This window comes from Dufourea novaeangliae, unplaced genomic scaffold (assembly GCF_001272555.1).
Source record: "Dufourea novaeangliae isolate 0120121106 unplaced genomic scaffold, ASM127255v1 scaffold6, whole genome shotgun sequence".
Classification (NCBI taxonomy): Eukaryota; Metazoa; Arthropoda; class Insecta; order Hymenoptera; family Halictidae; genus Dufourea; species Dufourea novaeangliae.
The window spans coordinates 454,476-473,791 of NW_015373900.1; the positions used below are offsets into that span (position 1 = coordinate 454,476).

The window sequence follows — 19,316 nt, forward strand, 5'->3', positions numbered from 1 at the left end:
TACCGATCCCGACGCGCTCTGCTTTTTTTTCTGCGACTTCGTTCCTTCTGACTGCGTTTTGCTGTTTGCCTGTGTCAAGGTCGCGTCCGGTTGCTACCAGATCGAGCTGCAACTGAGGGGGACAGACCAGCGGAAAACAGGAGGAACCACCAGAAGAAGATTCTGGACGCCTGTGTTTGTGCGTGCGTGTGTGTGTGTGTGTGTGTGGGGGGGGTGAGGTATCATGTATCGGCCGAACTTCTACGAAAGCACGTGTCTGAGGTGCGCCCAGACCGTCTACCAGGTGGACAGGGTCGGCCCGCTGAAGGACTTCACGTTCTTCCACGCGGGATGCTTCAAGTGCGCGATCTGCGGCACGAAACTCACCCTGAAGACGTACTACAACAACCAGCACACGATCAATGACAAGGAGGTGTATTGCAGCAGCCATGTGCCCAAACCGGGACCGGGCACCTTGGACGGGTCCAGCGTGGGCATCAGGAGCGCTTTGAACGTTCCCAGGAGCGGTTACGTCAACGAGCAGATCAGAGCCGGCGGTGCGTCACCGCGAGGAGTTTATCCACCTTGGTAAGGATATGTGTGTGTACTAGAGATATGCAAAAACCTAAAAATGTCGGGTCGGATCGAGACGAAAATTTTTTTCGAGGTCGGGACAAGTTCCCGAACATTTCGGAATTCTCGAAAGTGTTAGAACAGTATTGGGATCAACAAGATCCTTCCGTAAGATCGACGGGAGGAGGAGCTTGGAAAGCTAATAGACTGTGTTAATTCGCTCCAACGAGACACTGGTCGAGCCTCGACGAATTAATTATCGTCAAGATAATCGTTGTTTTTCGAACAATTAACGTCCAGGTTAGATTTCATTCGTTTTCACCAGTCCCCAAATTTATTTGTTCGCTTTATTGTCCTGGTTTCCGAGAAATCGAGCTCGGAACCGCTCGAAATTTTAATCGGCCTAGTGTTGTAAATGTCAAGATCGCGGGAAGCCAGAAGAGTTGTTTCAACGGGGAACCTGTTTATTTCTCTCCAAATATCATTCCACGGATCACTTGTAAAATCTCTCCGGTATTTTCGAAACAGGAAACGCGCTACAACTCCGACACGATGGGCTCATCCGTCCTTTCACCGTCGAACTCTTTCATTTCTTTTTGTTGTTTCTTTCACAGTCACGGTAAAAGAAGTAGACCAACAGAGGTATAGTACTGTTCCCCGGCTGTTTTCCTTGTTACGTCTATCGGAACGTAATATCAGCTTAACACAATGATCCTTTGATACTGTTATTTCTCGTCGTGATCGTGGTTCACGCTGGCGGGGAAAACAAAAATCTCCCTGCATTGAATGTAAGTCGTGCAGGATGCATCGAGCGTACATACGTGAGTAAAACGGGGGGTCTCTGATTAAATAACAGTAACCGTAACAAGGGAATTAGTTACCCGTAACGCTGCGACTGAAACGGGTCCAATTATTTGCATCGCCGTTCTTCTTCTGCCGGAAGCGCCTCTCTCGGGGGATGGAATCGAGGAAAAGTGTCGCGCACTTGTATCGCTTCTGTGGATCGAGGAAGGAGACACGTGATCTCTGCGTACGTTCGATTAACCGATTCGAAGCTGCTCGACGATTCCAAGGACACGCGTGGTACACTCTGTTCGGTGTATGCAACCGGGTATTCGCGTTCGAAAGGTTATGGGTTGAGTTACACCAGTGCGAACGTAACGACAGCTCGAGAAACGGATCGAGAACTTGATCCCGGAGAACCCTTTTTTGTCGCTAACATGTAATAGCGGGTGGTTTCTCGATTAACAATAGAATTACCAAACCCATAAAATGACAGATTTTAGATTTTTTTTATTTTACAATTACTGAAATCCTAGAGATAGTTTCATCGAAATTTATGGTAACCTCTAATTTCTTATACACTTCGTATTATAGTATACCAATATTTTCAGGGTCGTAATATGTGTTACAAATGCTAAGTTAATGATTCCAAGTGGAATCCTACGCTCGGAAAGGGTTTAAATTCTATTCTCATCGGTCACAGTGATTATTTACTCTTTTTATTTCTGTAATGTGAATCGTCGGAACACGCGGTGACGTTGAAACACAGACCACGGTGTATAACGATCGTGAGCAAAATTACCGTGAACAGGTTCGGTTTCACCACTTTCCCTTCTTCGGGTGTTTAAAGTCGAGACCAAAGTGGAGTACAAACGACGACGGGTACTTCTTTCACGCGAAACGATCCTGGTTAACGATTTTGTTAATTGCGTTATTGGAAGTTCGAGATGATCGTCTTTTATCGCGTACTTACTCGGTAGTCTCGTTTTCATCGTCGTGCTCCGTAATTTTCAGAGGCCTTCAATCTCTGTACAGTCGATAAATGTCTCGTTTATCGGAGGTAACAATTGTACGTTTTTTTGTTCGCGTATTATATTATTCTATTTAGAAAAATTCCGAAGATACAGGAATAATTTTCGAACAATTGAACAGTAAGGTTTACTTCGAGAAACCTTTAAATATGTTAATACAGTAAAAGTAGGCGATGAAAATTCATTTGAAATTAAACACCAGAACGATCTCTACGCATTCTTAAAGCTCCAGTTCACCTAAATATCTCTTATTCATAACGATTCATAGAGATACGTAGCTCGTCACTCGTGTGCCAATTTAATTCTCGTTAAAATAAATGAGAGCAAAACGAACGGTAAAAAAATTGCAGAATGTCCCCGGTGGTTTCACCTTGTACTTGATTTCGTTTCGGAAAAGGGTGCGCACGAGGAATCGTTTCAACGATAATTTAACACGTCCAATCACGTAACTCGGACACTTTTCTACGTGTGTCCCGCGCGTTGCACGCTGTATTTTAAAATGGTCTGGTGCCTTTGGGCCACCCTGTACGTGTGTACTGTACGTCGTATGTAGGTATATGTTCGTGTCAGTCCGCTCTTTACGAGCCCGGCTCGTTCGTCTTCGTTACATAACACATCGTCGCATTGGCCTTAATCCGTACGACGTCTCGAACAAAGTCGGAACCCGCGATTGTGCGCGGGAACCGCACTTGCTCTTCACCCGGAATGTCAATGGCTGACCCGATTCCGTTGGAGTAACGCGAGCCTCCAAGAGAGATTCGCAAACAGACCGCGTGGTTTCGTCGATCGCGCACGCGTCCTTCTTCGGACCGACGATGGGAATCGAGCACGGTCACTCGGCAAGACTCGAAATCCTTCCTGAGCACAATCATTATACATATACGGCATTTTTTCTTATGCCGCAGGCGTGATTCGTGCGATAATGTTCACTAGGAGCTTTGAATTGCTAGATTCACGCGGAAGATAAACTCACGGGCAACGAGAATTTCGGGACCGCTTCGGAGGACGATAAAATGGCGACAATAAACGAGTGGAATTCTTGCGGCGCGAGTTTATGTAATGTTCGTTCACACGCGTTCCACGAAACTTCTGTCATAGGTATCTTTTAATAACAGTTGTTTTCCGATTGATGTAACGAGTCTTCCGTTGGTTCGTTTTTAAATGTCGGAAACGTGCGATTACAGTGATACGTGGTTAATAATTAGGGCTTTCAGGTCTGTTCTCCTTCACCGTAGAATTAATCGAAATCGAATGGGTTCCGTTATTTTTTCGTTTGTCTCCGATCTAAACTTTCTCTCGAATCGAACGAGCTCTGCCTGTTATTAATCGAAGTTAACGACACTTTCCTACCTAATTGTTACATAATTCAATGTACCTACATTTACCTTATTATTATACAGTAATAAAGGAAACTATCAGGGCACTGAATTTGATATATTGGAAAGAAGAATCGGTTTGTTCCTGGGGTAAAAAGGATCTATAAATTCCATCTGGAATCCCTTGTTTCAAACCTTGAGGATACTCTCTATACGAAACGAGATTATTAATTGAACAATTAAGCGTTAGCAACAGAGGAAATTTCTTTTATTTTAGACTTCAAAACAAACTATCCAAGTCCACTTTATTACCAAGTTGACTGCCACAGTGGAAAAGGCCGTACGTAGTCGGACACGCTTTATTTCCTTTTTCAAGTCGTAAATCGTTGAAAATATATACGTACAGTTAATACAGGCTATTGGTCTTGTTTGGAAATGACACCACGATATTAACACTTTATAGACCGGTAGCCTATTAATTTTCAGTCCTTATACATAATAAGCCTATTGATTTACCCTTGGATCAAGAGTAAAGAAAAAATTGTTACGTTACTCTATTAGATTCCTTCCTATCTCTCATGACTGTAATTTCCTACTGCGATCGAACTGTTTAATAATAGTTCCCTATCTCTTGATCGTTTGATCCACGAAACCTATTACACAGCAACCGGTAGATAATGTGTTAATTTTAGGCAAAAATTTTCCAACGGCATTCAAATAACCCATCCTCTTCGCAATGTATCTGTCATATTTCGGTGACCTGGCAGTCAAAGTGTTTTTACTGTTTGCATTCGGAACTTCTAATTTTCCATAAATTTTGTTCCTTCAGAGGGGCCAGTCGAGTGCAAAAGGTTAAAAAACAATACAATCTATAGTTAATTTGAAACAGAAAAGTATTTATGCATCCGTTTCCAGCTTCGCAGTGTCTCGCACACTTCGCCCGATCATTTTGCAGGGTCAATTAAAATTCTCTATCCGATTCCCTCGCTAAGTAGGATACGCCGGAGAGTCCAGTGTTCCCGTGCGCCTCCAGCGTATATTGTCGGAGCCCAGGCGCACCGACAACACGACAGCCCGGAATCGTTTTCTCCGTCAGGCAGCCACGCAAAAGGCGTGCGCGTGCACACGGATTACGCGTGCACCGGAGGAATTTCTTGCAGCCGGGTTTCGCGAGCTCTGCCTCCGGGCTGACATAAGGAGCGCGGCAGCCAAGAACGAAAAGAGAGGGGAACCAGCGACGGTGTGTGCGCGCGGTGAGGCTTCGTCGCAAGTGAATGAACCCCGGGAAAGAACGAGCGAGAGGTGTAACACATTCATTTAACCGAGACGCCGAGAATTCTCATAAGCGATGCGCGGCCGCTCCTGCCACGGGACGCCGTACACTGGGACCAATCGTGTAAAAACTGCGACATGGACGAAAATTTCAAATTCGAATTTTGACCTTTTCTTTTTTAACTATTTTAACATAATCGTTGGACATGAAGCAATACGGAATTGCAAAGAAAAATATTATTTTTAGTTGCTTGAAACCTGATTTTTCAACGATTTGTGCGTACATTTTTCGAGGCATTTATTCTTTGAATTAAAATATCTAATGGTCTTCTACAAAGTATACCCGATTTAGGGGGATTAAAGGATCCGTTAACACCGAAATTTAACGGGTGTTAAATGTACTGTGCGCTCGTTAAGTCTATCCGTAAATTAAATCTAATACGTCTTGCATCTAACCACTCGTAAATCCCCCTCCCCAGTCCCCTTTCCCTTCCGTTCCGCGGAAGAGGTAACAATTCTCTTGCGAGATGATCCCTGGGCCCCTGAACGACCCGTTGCATAATTTTGTTCCAGTTACGATAATGTAGACTCGCCTAATTATGCCAGGCACCTGAACGGACATGGTTCACCGCCGGCGACGAATTCCGGTCAACGTGATTTCCATGGGAATGCCGGCGGAGGCGCGTCCTCGCCGTACAACAACCACCATTACGCCGTGGACGGGAGCTACCAGTACGGGAGATTCGACGCGAGCGCGCTTCACATCGCCCATGCCCTTAAGCAGACGGAACTTCAGAAGGGCTACAGCAAGGCACGGGAGAAGCCCATCGATTATTATCTGGTGAGTCATTGGCATAGGTCCGGTGAAATCATTCGTCACGGTCGTCCATATTAGGAGTCGTTGGCGAGGGGAGGGGCGGGAAGGGAAGGGGTTACACCTATTCCATAGCCGCCGCAGCATCGGACGATCCCGGTAATTACACGGATTCGAGTTAATTACGGCCGTTCGCGCGGTCTGGCCGATCGTTTTATTGAAATATCGTCCCAGCGACTCATTGAGGAGCAACCGCTGTTTGCGGGGACATTCCGATGGAATTTTGTTCGTGTACATACTCTGGGACGAGACCGTGTACACTCACGAGCAAACTCGGCTTCCAGTAGAAGGAGAAAACGGCGTAGAATACGCGCATACTCGATTCGCCAAGTGATTTTTCTCCAAAACGTAGCCTCGTATGAGGAAAATTTCTTCTTCTTTTTCGACTTATTTTTTTTTTATAGAATCACCTTTTGCCCGGTAGTACTACCTCGTATAAAGGTGTGACGATCGAGGGTAGTCCTGCGAAGAATATAAGAAACGAAGACAAACGGTTCCTAGTCGAAGTAGATTTATGTATCCTGCAGAACTTGCGGCACAAATTGATACGCAAGTGCTGTGACCGTATCGAAACGTTCGAAAGAAATCGCCAAAGTGGAAAACGCCTCTGAAAGTGACGTCCTCATAAATTGAAAGCAGACAAACATTACGTATATTATTGTATTAGGTGTACAACTTATTTCCTGGCTCTTTTTTCATAGATTTATTGTTTATTTACAAAAAAAAAAACAAAATACAGTCCAGTCTTGAGAAAATATTCCCCACGACTTTGTACACATTTACGCCATTCTTGGGCCAGTTTGACGAATCGCCTCTCGGAAAAATCGTGACGTTATTGAGTAAAAAATTACCTGTAAGGATCACGAATTCATTTGTACACCTAACAATGCTAATAATCCTTTTGCATAATTCCCAAAAAAACCTAATGAATCCAGCCTCCAAAGATCTCCCTGATACAAGCATCTCGCAACGAGTTCCTCCGAGTCGCAGAATGGAAAATCCGGTATTTCGAACGTGGTCAGCGACGCGTGGAAATCGCGCTCGTGGCGGTCGCCCCGATTAACTGGACGTAGAAACACGCGTCGGACGTGGTCCCTCGGTTTTAATGGGAAAATCCGTCCGGTTGCCGAATTTCCGAACGTCGGAATGCGGAACGGAGAACGGCATTCCGCGTGTCGGTCCCCCACCCACCGTCCCATCGAGATAGACTTTCTGTGCGCGGAATCGCGTTGACAAACGGAGGAATGTGTACCGGGGCGGGTTCAGGACGGACTCTACATGAAAATGAGATTGCCGCTTTTCCCATCGGGCCCGACCTAAGAAGAAGGCCGAGCCGCTAGTCGCTCCACTATCTGCAAAGGGGGAGGGGGAACGGACCCCGTCGCGTTTTCTCTCAATCCGCTTTCGCGTGCACCATCCAGCAAATACGCCAGACGTTGGTCTGTTATTTATAGTATTTCGTGAATGTCAGACCACCGTCCCCGTGTATGGTCTTACGAAACGAAAGTAGCGTGTGGGCATCGAGAGCAGGGTCGACCCGCATTTCCTTCTACGTTCCATTGAAGAAAAAAAGAAAGAAAAAACAGAAGAAAGATGCATGGAAAATCCGTCTATCTCGCGATAGACCACACGCGATTTATCGGTGATCGGTGTGCTCGTGGTTCCATTTTACGAGTTTCTTCTCAATTGAATCGAAACACCGTGTTCAGATGTGTTTTCCTTTTATCGATCGGACTGTATGTATATGCTCTGATAGCTCTCGACGAACGGATTCTTCGTTTTTGGCCACCGGTCTATCCTACATTTCCCGTGGACCGAGTTTCTTGGTACGCGGGCTCTTTCTAGGGAACTGTAACGCTTACGTGGACCCTGTTCCCGGGGTAATGATAAGTTTCAGCATTGAATATTTTCAATCTTCGATATCCAGTTATCCCATTATATCGATTAAATAATAGACCAGGAAATAAGGTCCTCTGTGTGTCCTCGGGCCGATTACTATCAAAGCCCTCTGTGAACTCGAACTTTCTAGACACCAGAATTGCAGTGTGTGTACAGCCTCCACGATTTTCTTATGGCGACGATAACCGTTTTCTGCGTTCGACAGGACCGTTAGCTCGATTGTAAACCGAATATACTTTCTACACGATCGCGAGGATGACGGCAGCCTCCGAAGATCGGATGGTCGACCCTGCCCACGCGTTTTCCCAATTATCCGCCCGGTTGTAAAAGGAATCGATCTCTCTTTCTTGTGGTTCATCGATTTCTTCGATTCCTGGAATTCCACGATCTTCGCGCGCCTACGTTTCTCGCCTAGGGAGTCGTTCGAGCGAACACAAAATAATCGTTAGGGGCCCCGGAGGCGGCGTTTCGCGATCGCAAGAAGAAATTCTGGCCTCGTCGTTGGACCGTGGAACGATCGTAAAAATCGTGAAAGAAGTCCACGGCGTTTCCCCTGATCATCCGTTTTCGCGTTCCTCTCTGTCCAGGCTCTATCACGACTTTCTTACGTGTCCCGTTTCCGGGGCATCCGCGGCCGAACAATGCGGCGAACGTCCTCCTGGAGCATTATTCAAACTGTTACCACGGAAGAACGCGTTTCGCCTGTTTTCTTTCTTCTTGGTACGCGGGAGCACGCGAAGGAAAGCTTGCGCGCGGAGAGCCCCAGAATCGCTTCCGCTTGCGGTATTCCGCTGCACTTGATAGTTAATTAGAGAATCGTCGAGAGACAGGGGGAAAAGAGTCGCGATAAAGGTAGATGAGGAGGGACGAGGATAGAGGGATACCCATCGTCGTATCCTGTTAAAGAGCAATTGTAGCTCACCTCTCACGCGCACCTTGGCGAACAAACGATCCGCGGATGCTAATCTGTGGATGCTAACCCGTGTGCCCGCGTAACGCGTAGATCGTGAACGGGGCCTGTATCGGTTTTATTGTTACTTTCTTTTCCTTCCGTTTTTGGTATCGTTAATGTAGTTCGTTCTTTGACTAGAAGGGGCAAACGTGGCATTGTTTGAGAGTTCTTTCACCGTGTTTAGGGTTTAGTACTCGATTAACATCGTTGCATCTGTTTGGTATTTTGTAAAAAATTTTTGTTCGTGAAATTAAGGATCATTTTAAGAGTATTTGAAATATTTAGATGAAACTATTTCTGAAAAAACAATGTGTTTGCAGGGTAGATAGCGAACAGTAGTAGTAACACAGTAACACCGTCTTTCTAACGTTTGAATGTTATTTGACACGTTGTCACAATAACTATAAAACCACCCTTTCAATTCTTATGCATTATGGTTAAAATAATAAGGAACCATTTTTTTTTTCTAGGGAATATAATCTATCCTTTCCTGGAGAAACATTTCTCAACACGATTTCAGATATGACATACTTTAAAAGAAAATTTTAGGGTGGTTTTATAGTCATGCCACGCAGTGTAGGAGGATCGAGTGTATCAAATATTGGTAATAGATATAACGATAAATAAAGAGTTTAAAAATGATCAAGAATCAGAGTATAGATATAGAGAATATCAATCGGAGTATTGTTGATCAGTTTAACAAGGTATATACTTCGTTCAGTACGAAAACGGAGCGTCTTACCGCAAATAAAAATAGGTTTCCATAGCGAGGACTTTTACCGCGATTACCGTCGACACGCACGAAATGCAACGAACGCGATAACTTTCAGTAATATTGACATCACGATCGTTTACCGCGAACGCTATGGGAATTAAACGTTGTCTCGGTCGGAGGAAAACGCAAACGAAAGTCAGGAGTCGAGTGTTCTGGTCAACTAGTTGGACAACGGAAGATCAAAGAAAATTGCTTCTTCAATGACACGGGGAAACAGATTGACCGAATTAATCCTATTAGCGCGCTTTCTCATCGTCTCGAAAGTACACACAGAGTCTCTTTATTGCCACGTCCGTTGTACGGAGCGGTGAGATTCGTAGAATAAACAAACGGTCGTAAATTCGATAATTGAAAATGTAAACGATGGTAATAACAATCTCTTGGTCGCAAAGCGGCGAGAAACTTCGACTGTAAGGAAGTGTTTTTAATTGCATCCGTCGTGACGCCGAACATTTTTTATCACATTACTGCATAAAAACAGGTTTTATTTATCTGTAAAAATACCATTTAGAAAGTACAGAATATTTATCTAATAAATATACAGCACTTTAAATTTTAAATAGAAATTTTAACGTAATAATTGTGAGAACAGTCGTTTTCTATTGGAAATAGAAGTCAGCCGTTGCATTTTGCTCCGTGTTCTTGGCTACAGACGTACGTGCAGAAATGTCAATGCTCTCCAACATTGTCCCTATTTGCGGTTATTTCACGCAATAACGTGCGACGCCATGATGTAACTGTAGCGTGGGCCTCCTCTGTCTGTAGATACACGCGATCGAGCTCGCAGGAAATCGCTTTCGCAACGAAACGTCAAATCCAAATGTACCTTTTGACGACACTGTATAGCGTCAACCGTCTTCCCTTACTCTTTTCCCCCTATCTACGGCGGTCGCGATGATCACAGAACGAATTAGTACAATGATACGGTATAACTCGGTTTTTTCCTTGTTGTCGCGATTGCTTCAATTTGTCGCAGACGGTCGTAGAACGAGTCGTTCAAGGGGGGAGAGGGGGATCGAAAGAAAGCAGAAACACGGCGTGAAAGGAAACCTGATAAAAACTGGACGGGAACCGTCTCACGACGTTTAGGCGCGGTTTCAAGCTTTTTGATAGATCGAAGAAGACGTCTCGGTTTAATCGGTTGTCTTGTACTCGGTGAAACTCGTTTGGCTTTTCATGGTTTACAAATGCAATCGGTCGAATTGTAAATTCGTAAGAGAAAAGGTGATTTTTACATCTCGAGATCAGTCGATACCACGGAATAAATGTTCGTCTTGAAAATAACGATACCTACATACGAGCAAATTCAGAGACCAAACTGATTCTAGTGTCACACCACTTGGTTGGCATTTAACTTTTTAAATTTAAAATAAATTTCTACTTATCGATTTGTGGGGTTAATTACTTCCTAAAGTTTGGATGTTCCATGGTGTACTGTATTTTTATAACCTGTCATTTTTGTTACGATTTACAGGATCGAGATGAACAGACGCGTCTCGAGATGAAGCATCGCAAGGAGGAAGACGATCTCTATCGAAAGTTTGCGCACCATCGCGAGGAGGAGGACAGAAGGATCCGAGAGGAGTTCAGAGTACGTACACCATGTCAATTAGCCCCCGGTGATCCGCTGTCGTTAGCCGTCGCGCTCTCGCTTATTAATTAAAACAACCGACGTTCTATCGAGAGCGTGCAAAATTCAACAACACGGGTGGTATTTCCCTTGGTCTCCGCAGGACGAGTGGGAGAAAGAGCTGGAGCAGCTGTCGGCGAGATGGGAACGCGAAAAAGGCGGAAGAGTTCGAACCCAAGCTGGAACACGAACGGTACTCATTACCTAATTAAACTTGATTCCATACCCGTAGGCTGGTTGGATTGCGCTCGTTGCTCGGTCGAGTGAAACCTTTACAAAGTTGCGAGTCGACTGACGACACAAAGAATCTAAGACTAACTTTCAAAAATTTGTCTCGTCGTAAGGTATTAAATTCCTTTTTACCCAATCGAAATTAGATTGTCAGTTGCCTTAGGTTAATGATGATAACACAGAACGAAAAGTATAAAGACCCAGTTGCTGTACTAATTTTACACATTACGCAACCGCTCCGGTGTAACACATGAATCCAGCAAATGGTTCTATCCAAACAGAGAAGGATTACACAGTCGACAAACTCACGCGGTCGCGGTAATTAAAATCCACCGCGAGATTGTTACAAATTAAACCACCATAGTCCGCCCTCGAAACCCGAATTAGGGGGATGGTCCTTTTAGTTAGGTCCCATGGACGAATTCCACCGCGATTCCCCGTGATTACGTATTCCTCGTCGATCCTACCGGAGTAGGTTGATGGGGAGCCTTCGTGGTGGTTATTTATTCAACGACGAAGCGGGAAACTTCGCCGCTTTATAGCTGAATTTCGTAACGACCGTGTGCCTGCCTGTCTGCCTTTCCTCCGGCCGCGGTTCACGCGCGAGCCGCTCGTAACTTCTGATTAATTTCCAGGGCGGCAACCGCGGCGCTCGTGGAGAAACAGAGCTCCGAGATGTTGGAGCTGATCAATGAGGCGAGAAGCGAGTATATGCGTCAGGAGAGCCTGTACCTAGACGAGGGGGACGGTTATGCCCAGGAAGCGCCGCCTATGCCTTATCCATCCCGCGCACCGCCCCCGCAACCCCCGGCCCTCGCCAAGTATCACATCTACAATGATCCTTTGGAGTTTGCTGACATGGATCAGATAGCTATTTCGGTAAGCCCCCGACGTACGATCCCTTTTAACGGCGGATCTTCCTGTAAATGTAATATCGCGCATAGAAGCCAGGGCCGCCCCCACCGGTTACAGTGTCGGAATTTTAAGGTGCTGCGCGAGCTCGAATCGTGCTCGATATTTTCATATATTCGCAATACCGCTGTCTTATCACCGGCCCCTACCACCGTTACGGTAGGACGTGTCCGATAATCGATTTACGATTCTTCCTTTCGGGGCTACATCCGCGGACTTAGGAGGATCCAAAGTGTATGCTTCTGAAATAATTGTGATTGAGGCTGGGGAAAAAGTTCGGTCAATTATTTAGCAAAAAGAGGATATCACTTAAAGGAAGGATTCTTTTTTGAACTCAAGGTTTTTAGGGGACCTCAATAGAAGTTGGGAATTCTTCGTTTTTTGGGGGGCTTTACAAATTTTTTTCAATGCGGTTTACATTATAATAATTAGGATATTTCATTAATGGGAAATAAGTATGACGCTTAAAAAAAGTCTCTTCTATTGAAGACATAATAGAGGAAAAGAATCTGTTATTATTGTTTGTCTAAAGAATTTCGTTCGCTCCTGTTACAAACATACGGGATTGAAAAGAATATCAAGCGTTTCATGCTAATCTTCCAACCGTATCGAACGATTTATCGTGTAAACATTTCAAAGATCCATTGAAGAACGCAATGTAGATTGGGCACAGGGATTGACTTACCCCGATCCTCACACCCCTTTCTTACTCTCTGTCTCTCCCTACGTAATAAATCAGGTGGCCCAAGAAGATCAGAAAACGTTCACGGATCTGGTGCGGCAGTTGGTGAGCAGATGTGGATCGGATATAGAAAAGGCGAGGACGATATTTCGATGGATCACCGTGAAGAATCTGAACACTATGCAGTTCGATGAAAATCTACGCGGAGACACGCCTATGGGCTTGCTGAGAGGGATCAAACACGGGACCGAAAGCTACCACGTTCTGTTCAAACGATTGTGCAGGTACTGCCCACCTTTGATCAATGGAATCCTAAACCATAAAAAATGCATTCGTCTAACAGAGGCTAACCGCTGCTTATGATATTTATTCTACGTTCACAGTTACGCGGGTTTGCATTGCGTCGTGATAAAGGGTTACAGCAAGTCGGCCGGTTATCAGCCGGGGGTGTGTTTCGAGGACAACCGATTCCGTAACAGCTGGAACGCGGTCTACGTAGCCGGCGCGTGGAGATTCGTTCAGTGCAATTGGGGAGCACGACATCTCGTCAATGCCAAAGAAGTTCCTCGACCTGGACAAGCAAAAGCAAAGAACGATAGCCTTCGGTAACAATTACTTTTATGGACTTGTTGATTTTAGAAAATTCATATGACATTCAGAACTTTCATTCATCGATCTGTTTGTCGTTAACAATAATTTCTTGAAGCAAAACTAAAATATCAGATTTTAACGATGACAAAAAGGATAGTCACACGATAGATACATGTATCAAAGAAATTGTTCTTTCTATTTTAGATACGAGTACGACGACCATTATTTCTTGACGGACCCACGGGAATTCATCTACGAGTTCTTTCCCCTCCAAGAGGACTGGCAACTGCTCAAGCAGCCGATTTCACTCAAAGATTTCGAAGAGCTGCCTTTCGTGCGATCGTTATTCTTCAGGTAAGGCGTGTCGCTAACATCACCGAGGAAAAGAATACCGCTGTGTGAAATTATCGTGTAACCATTTTGCTCAGTCCCAAATATTTGTCCGTGTCTGTTTATCCAGCGGAATGAAAAAGAAAAATCAGACGATTTATGTAAATTCGACAGGTACGGCCTTTACTTCCCCGATACGAACACCAACGCCGTTATGTACACGGATTCTACGGGTGCCGCGACCGTCAGGATAGCAATGCCGGCGCATATGCAGTCTTCTCTCATTTTTCACTATAACTTGAAGTTTTACGACAACGATGGGGACGGATACGACGGCGTGTCGCTGAAACGTTTCGTCATGCAGGTAATACATAATTTCGTACCGCGATCGAACATGTTAGTCGTATCAAAATTCTACCAATAATCGTACCGTTTCTTCGGTTATTTACCTACACACCGCTTCCACCAGCTGTAATAATTTTTTTTTTTTATTAATGCCTACTTATATTTGTAAAGTTACATGTGCAGATAGCATAGATTACTAAGTGTACATCGTTATAAGAGATCATCAATCGCTGTAATAATTTAAGAAATCTTAGAGTTCTAAACCGCCTGAGGGAGCACAAAGTTCCTCATCGCCAGTCGACGAGTGTTCCTGTTAATTAATTGCTCGGAAGTGACGTTAATTAGCCAGCGAGGAATTTACAAAGACTTCGTTTATAGATGTGTTCAAGCGTCAACGGTTACTGTTTGCGATAATAATCATGTCCTCCAATATTGGTCTTGGACGTGATGTTAACGGTCTGTTGATTTAGTCGAAGCCATTGGTCAAAATATCGGAGCTGCCACAGAATTATTTCGTACACGTGTATTTACGTCGTTTCCAGAAAATACCGTGGACACTATTGAATTACTCGAAAACTTTTTATTCGTAGTCTGTCGTGGGCAACGTGGTCGCATTTCGTGTCCACGCGCCGTGCTCGGGAGCGTTCCTCCTGGACATCTTCGCGAACGCGGTGACGCCGAAAGAATACCTCACCGGCGAGCCCATGAAGTTCAAGAGCGTCTGTAAATTTAAAATCGCCTGCGAAGAGCTTCAGACGGTGATGGTGCCTCTGCCAGATTGCGCGAGCGGTGAATGGGGTCCGACAAAGGCGACGAGACTCTTTGGACTTATACCAATTACTCATCAGGTAGGTCGATGTGTCTCACGAGGTATAAAACAATAGCAAAACACTAACATATTAATGTTCCCTCGTGAATCACATAGTTACGCTTAAAACTTTAAAATTTCGAAGTGTTCTACTTTTCTGTTTGCCAATCGTAATGCATGTTTCTAATCGACGATCGCAGGAAGCTCTGGTGTTCGCCGGCCGCGAGCTAGAGATCCAATTCCGGATGTCGAGATCGTTGACCGACTTCATGGCTACGCTGCACAAGAACGGTATCGAGGAGAAACGTCTCTCCAAATACGTCACGCACTCGATCGCCGACGACGACGTGGTCACTTTCACGATTAGCTTCCCCGAGGAAGGCCAATACGGTCTGGACATTTACACCAGGGAATCGACCAGCCCGACGAGCGTTCCGCACGACGTCACAGGCGAGAAACACCTGCTCACGCACTGCTGCAAGTATCTGATCAACTCCAGCAAACGGAATTAAGGATACCATGTTTTATTCCGTTTGCGCGTGAAACTGTTCTCGCTGGTACCGATTTTTGTTTACGAAGTTCATCGGAGAAACGTGCATCGTGGAAGATCGTAAAAGGTGCTGCAATCCCCACTTTGATCGTGGTGTTCACCACCCCTTCCCCCCACTCGAGGAATCCACAGTGACGCGAAAAAGCTAATCCGAAAAGATTAACCTCTACTTGCCAGTAAATTAGCTGTTAGCTAAGGACACACGAAGGTACCGACGGTTCTTTGAGGTATTCTTCGCGACGCTGCGTATTGGGCCGCTGCAGTTCACCGAACATTCGAAATGTATCTCCTAAGTGCGTTTTGAAAGTCATTCGCTTTTTGGCGAAGTGTTCGTCGAGAAAGTATTTCTATAGTTATTTAAAATGGGCCATGGTCCATCGACAACCTCGACGGACCATTGAATTCCGATACAGCTTCATTTCATAGATCACAACGAGCACTAATGATTTTACCGAGTAGAACATTGTTGTAAATATTTAAATAAGGTCAATAACCTCCTGCAGCAGCCCAAGCAATGCCAAGCTGACGCGCTACCTCCACGTTCTTTGTAGTTTAGTATACGTTAAGCTTCTTAATTGTTCGAGGATAATTATCGAGGAAAACTATCTGTAATTGTACACCGTCGCTTCGCAGGAAAGCATAACGAGAGCTACCGCGATCGCGGCCGTGCCTACTTGTGTAAGCTATATTTAATAGGAGGCCTTTTATTTAACTCGCTGATTATGTTTTTCACTCCCACGCACGTATTGTCGCGGCGTGTTTTCCACGAGAAAGTTGGCAATTATCGTTAACTAGCTTTAGAGATCGTGCGGTGTGTGTGCTCACCGACCGAATTAATCAAACTTTCTCGCCCCGGTTACCGGGTCCGAGGCATTAATCCCAATTATCCCCGGGGGCCCGTTTTAATTCAATATCCCGGGGAATCGCGTTTCCCGCCATTCGTTTCACGCGTTTTCCGAGTGTGGGCACCGCGCGATTCCGGGTGGAGTCACAGTTAATAATTTTAATTGCGCGAAGGTGCTTTGTGTATATAAAATTATGCACAGAATCGTTTCAGTTTTTCGCCGATACGTGACGTCCTGCAGCTGGTAAAATGCGCAAACATTCCGCCACCGAGGACGCTACGTGCTTCTCTCTCTTTAAGTCTTCTATGTTCTTTGTACGTTAACAATGTTACATTAAGCATTCCTATTCCATTTTTTCTTTCTTTTTTCTTTTTTTTTTTTCTCATTACGAACGACCGTCACCGCGAAATTCTGGTGAACTTTCGGAAGTCGTTGATGCGATGTAATGGCGGACATGGTGACTCGTCGTCGCGTTGCGGAGGTTACACGGGGAGACGCTCGAGGGATTATTTATATTCATTAAGGTTTAGAGAGCTTTTGGAATCGTGTGAAATTTTGCGGTTACGGTGGTTTTCGAAGTTCAGGTGCTATATGTTATTCTGTCAGGACTAGTTGCACAATTCTAGTTACGTTTGGACGCGTGAAGCGTGGACGTGTTGAACACTTTCAGGCGCGAGAAGTCGACGATTTGTAATTTTGTAACAAAATTATGAAAATTGCGAAAAAAAAGAGGAGAAAGTGTTGGTGATCGTATACTTTGAGGGGGAACAGAGAAACATGAATGTGACGTTTCCGTAGAATGAAATAATTCGGCAGTCCTACGCTTTCTACGATGTAACGCTCAGACCGAACAAAAATTGTTTTTTAGTAATAAAAACTACATATATATATTTGTTAATTCCTGTAATATTAATAATTTCCTTCCCCTGTTACTCGGATAAATGAAAAGCTCTTCCTTAAGTATCTGCATTCCTGTTTCCGTAGAACACAACATAAGTGGATCTTAATATCCTTTCTCATCGTTTCTCTCTAACGAGCGTGTAAATTACTTTCTACAAAAACCACGAAAGCGGCAATAAGTTCTCGTATTTTCGTAAAAGGAGACGAACGGATTTAATAAAATTCAATTTTATGGAAGCCAATCTCATTTGAAATTACTAGACATAATTTTATACTTTAGGAGCGTCTATTGTAATTTGTAATTCAGAAATATATAGAGGGAACAAAACAGGCATTTTGGACTGTTCTGAGAAAATAAAAAAAGAAGTTTATTCATTTGAATGGATAGTTCACGCGTATGAATACAGTAGGTATCTTTTATACTGGCAACATCACTCTTGTCTTTCCCGCCAAAACATTTTGCTCAAACGCTTCCAGGTGGCAGCACCACACCAGTTCGTTTCCCTCTAAAACGGTTGACGCACGCGGCGGTTAATTAACTTGAACAAATTAAAAGTTAATATCGATCGAATTATTGTAAATTATTGTTGTAAATTGTGTTAAATTGAAAGCAAAGTGAACAGATTCAGTGGGCAATTGAAGTCACCTGTCACCTATCGATACTGGTCGAGAATTTGTATTTGAAGTTGGGACCAACCTCCGTGAACGACAACGGACAGGGTAAGTAGTTTATTAACATTATTAATTATGATATATCAAGTTCTGGATCATTTATTACAGACTAGTTTTTATTTCTATAACAATAATATCATTATTCTTCGATGTTTCTGGTACTTCCTTGTCTTTCGTGTCTATTATTTCCAATTATTTCATCAGCGAGGAACAGTTAACCTTAGAAAACCGTTATACACTATTTTTCAAAGCTATGACTGTAGCAAAAAGAGAATGGTTTTTCTTCGTGCTTCGTGTAATTCGTTTCTCTGAGTAATGATCATCATCGAAATACGTAAGAAATATTATAATTAGTGGTTATACGAGTCTGGTTGTTAATCTCATGGTATTATGGGATTCTGTTCAAATAAGAGAATTTTACCGGAAGTGCTCGAACGTTTCGTCTTGTAAATTGAGACAGGCTATCAAGAAGTATTCCACATGAATACACATAACATTTTCTTTTGGATGTAATGCGTCTTATTTTGTCCAGTATCGACATGAATTTGTGTATCTTGCATGTAGTATGCATGCATGCACACGTTCATTTTCTAATTTCACGCAGCCCACGGCCGCAGAAACTACTTAAAATGCACTCGTAACCGGAATCCGGCTCGCAGCCGACCGCATTACGCTGTTTTCTCATAATTGTGAAAAGTTTCGTGGTCGTACGTTTATTAAACGTCGTTTCCGGGTTGCCGCGCATTTGTACAGTGTCCGGCAGGAATCTTTTGTTGGAGGGGGTAATTTAGGCTACCCTTGGTCGGAAAGTAATTGGGGTCGTTGGTTCTGTGAGATTGCATCCTCAACTTATTTTAGATTATAAATTTATTTTTCGATATTGAAAACATTTATCTTGTTATAAAATAATCCAGCAAGAGTTACTACAACTGTATACTATACACTGACGTTCAGAGGTTTGTAGCAGCTTAGATAGATCATTAACGATCATTTATTAAATGAACATGAAATTTCGAATGGCAAAATAGTGGAAACGAAGCTTGTTTCTATTCGATAAAATAAAATTCTGTTCGTCACCGCTTACGGATCATTTTAAACAAGAATTAGATAGATACTGTAAATATTCACTGTATGATGCTGTATATCAGAGAAAAAGTCCGAACGTTTTTTACAGACCAAACTTTCGAGTGACAGCTTGGAACCCTCACAGAGAGAGAGAGGACGGTTTTAAAAAATCAATTTCAACATTTACGAGCAATTAATCGAGCCGGAAGCGACGCGACGGGTTATCGATTCGTTCGATGTCCCTGATATTAGGACGGCTTTTGAAAGTTAAACGACCGTGCGACATAAACCATACATTGTG

At 43.9% G+C, this 19,316-nt stretch overlaps 1 protein-coding gene across 1 annotated transcript; it reads left to right on the forward strand.

Annotated features, from left to right (window-relative positions):
* Nucleotides 1–223: 223 nt before the first annotated feature.
* On the forward strand, nucleotides 224–15,521 carry LOC107193418. The gene is made up of 12 exons (XM_015582858.1): nucleotides 224–540; nucleotides 5,561–5,795; nucleotides 10,929–11,045; nucleotides 11,188–11,277; nucleotides 11,462–11,505; nucleotides 11,951–12,194; nucleotides 12,967–13,193; nucleotides 13,293–13,514; nucleotides 13,705–13,854; nucleotides 14,005–14,194; nucleotides 14,766–15,023; nucleotides 15,184–15,521. Exons 1-12 carry the CDS (start codon nucleotides 224–226, stop codon nucleotides 15,493–15,495), a joined length of 2,406 nt encoding a protein of 801 aa, XP_015438344.1. The 3' UTR covers nucleotides 15,496–15,521.
* The last annotated feature ends 3,795 nt before the right edge of the window (nucleotides 15,522–19,316 follow it).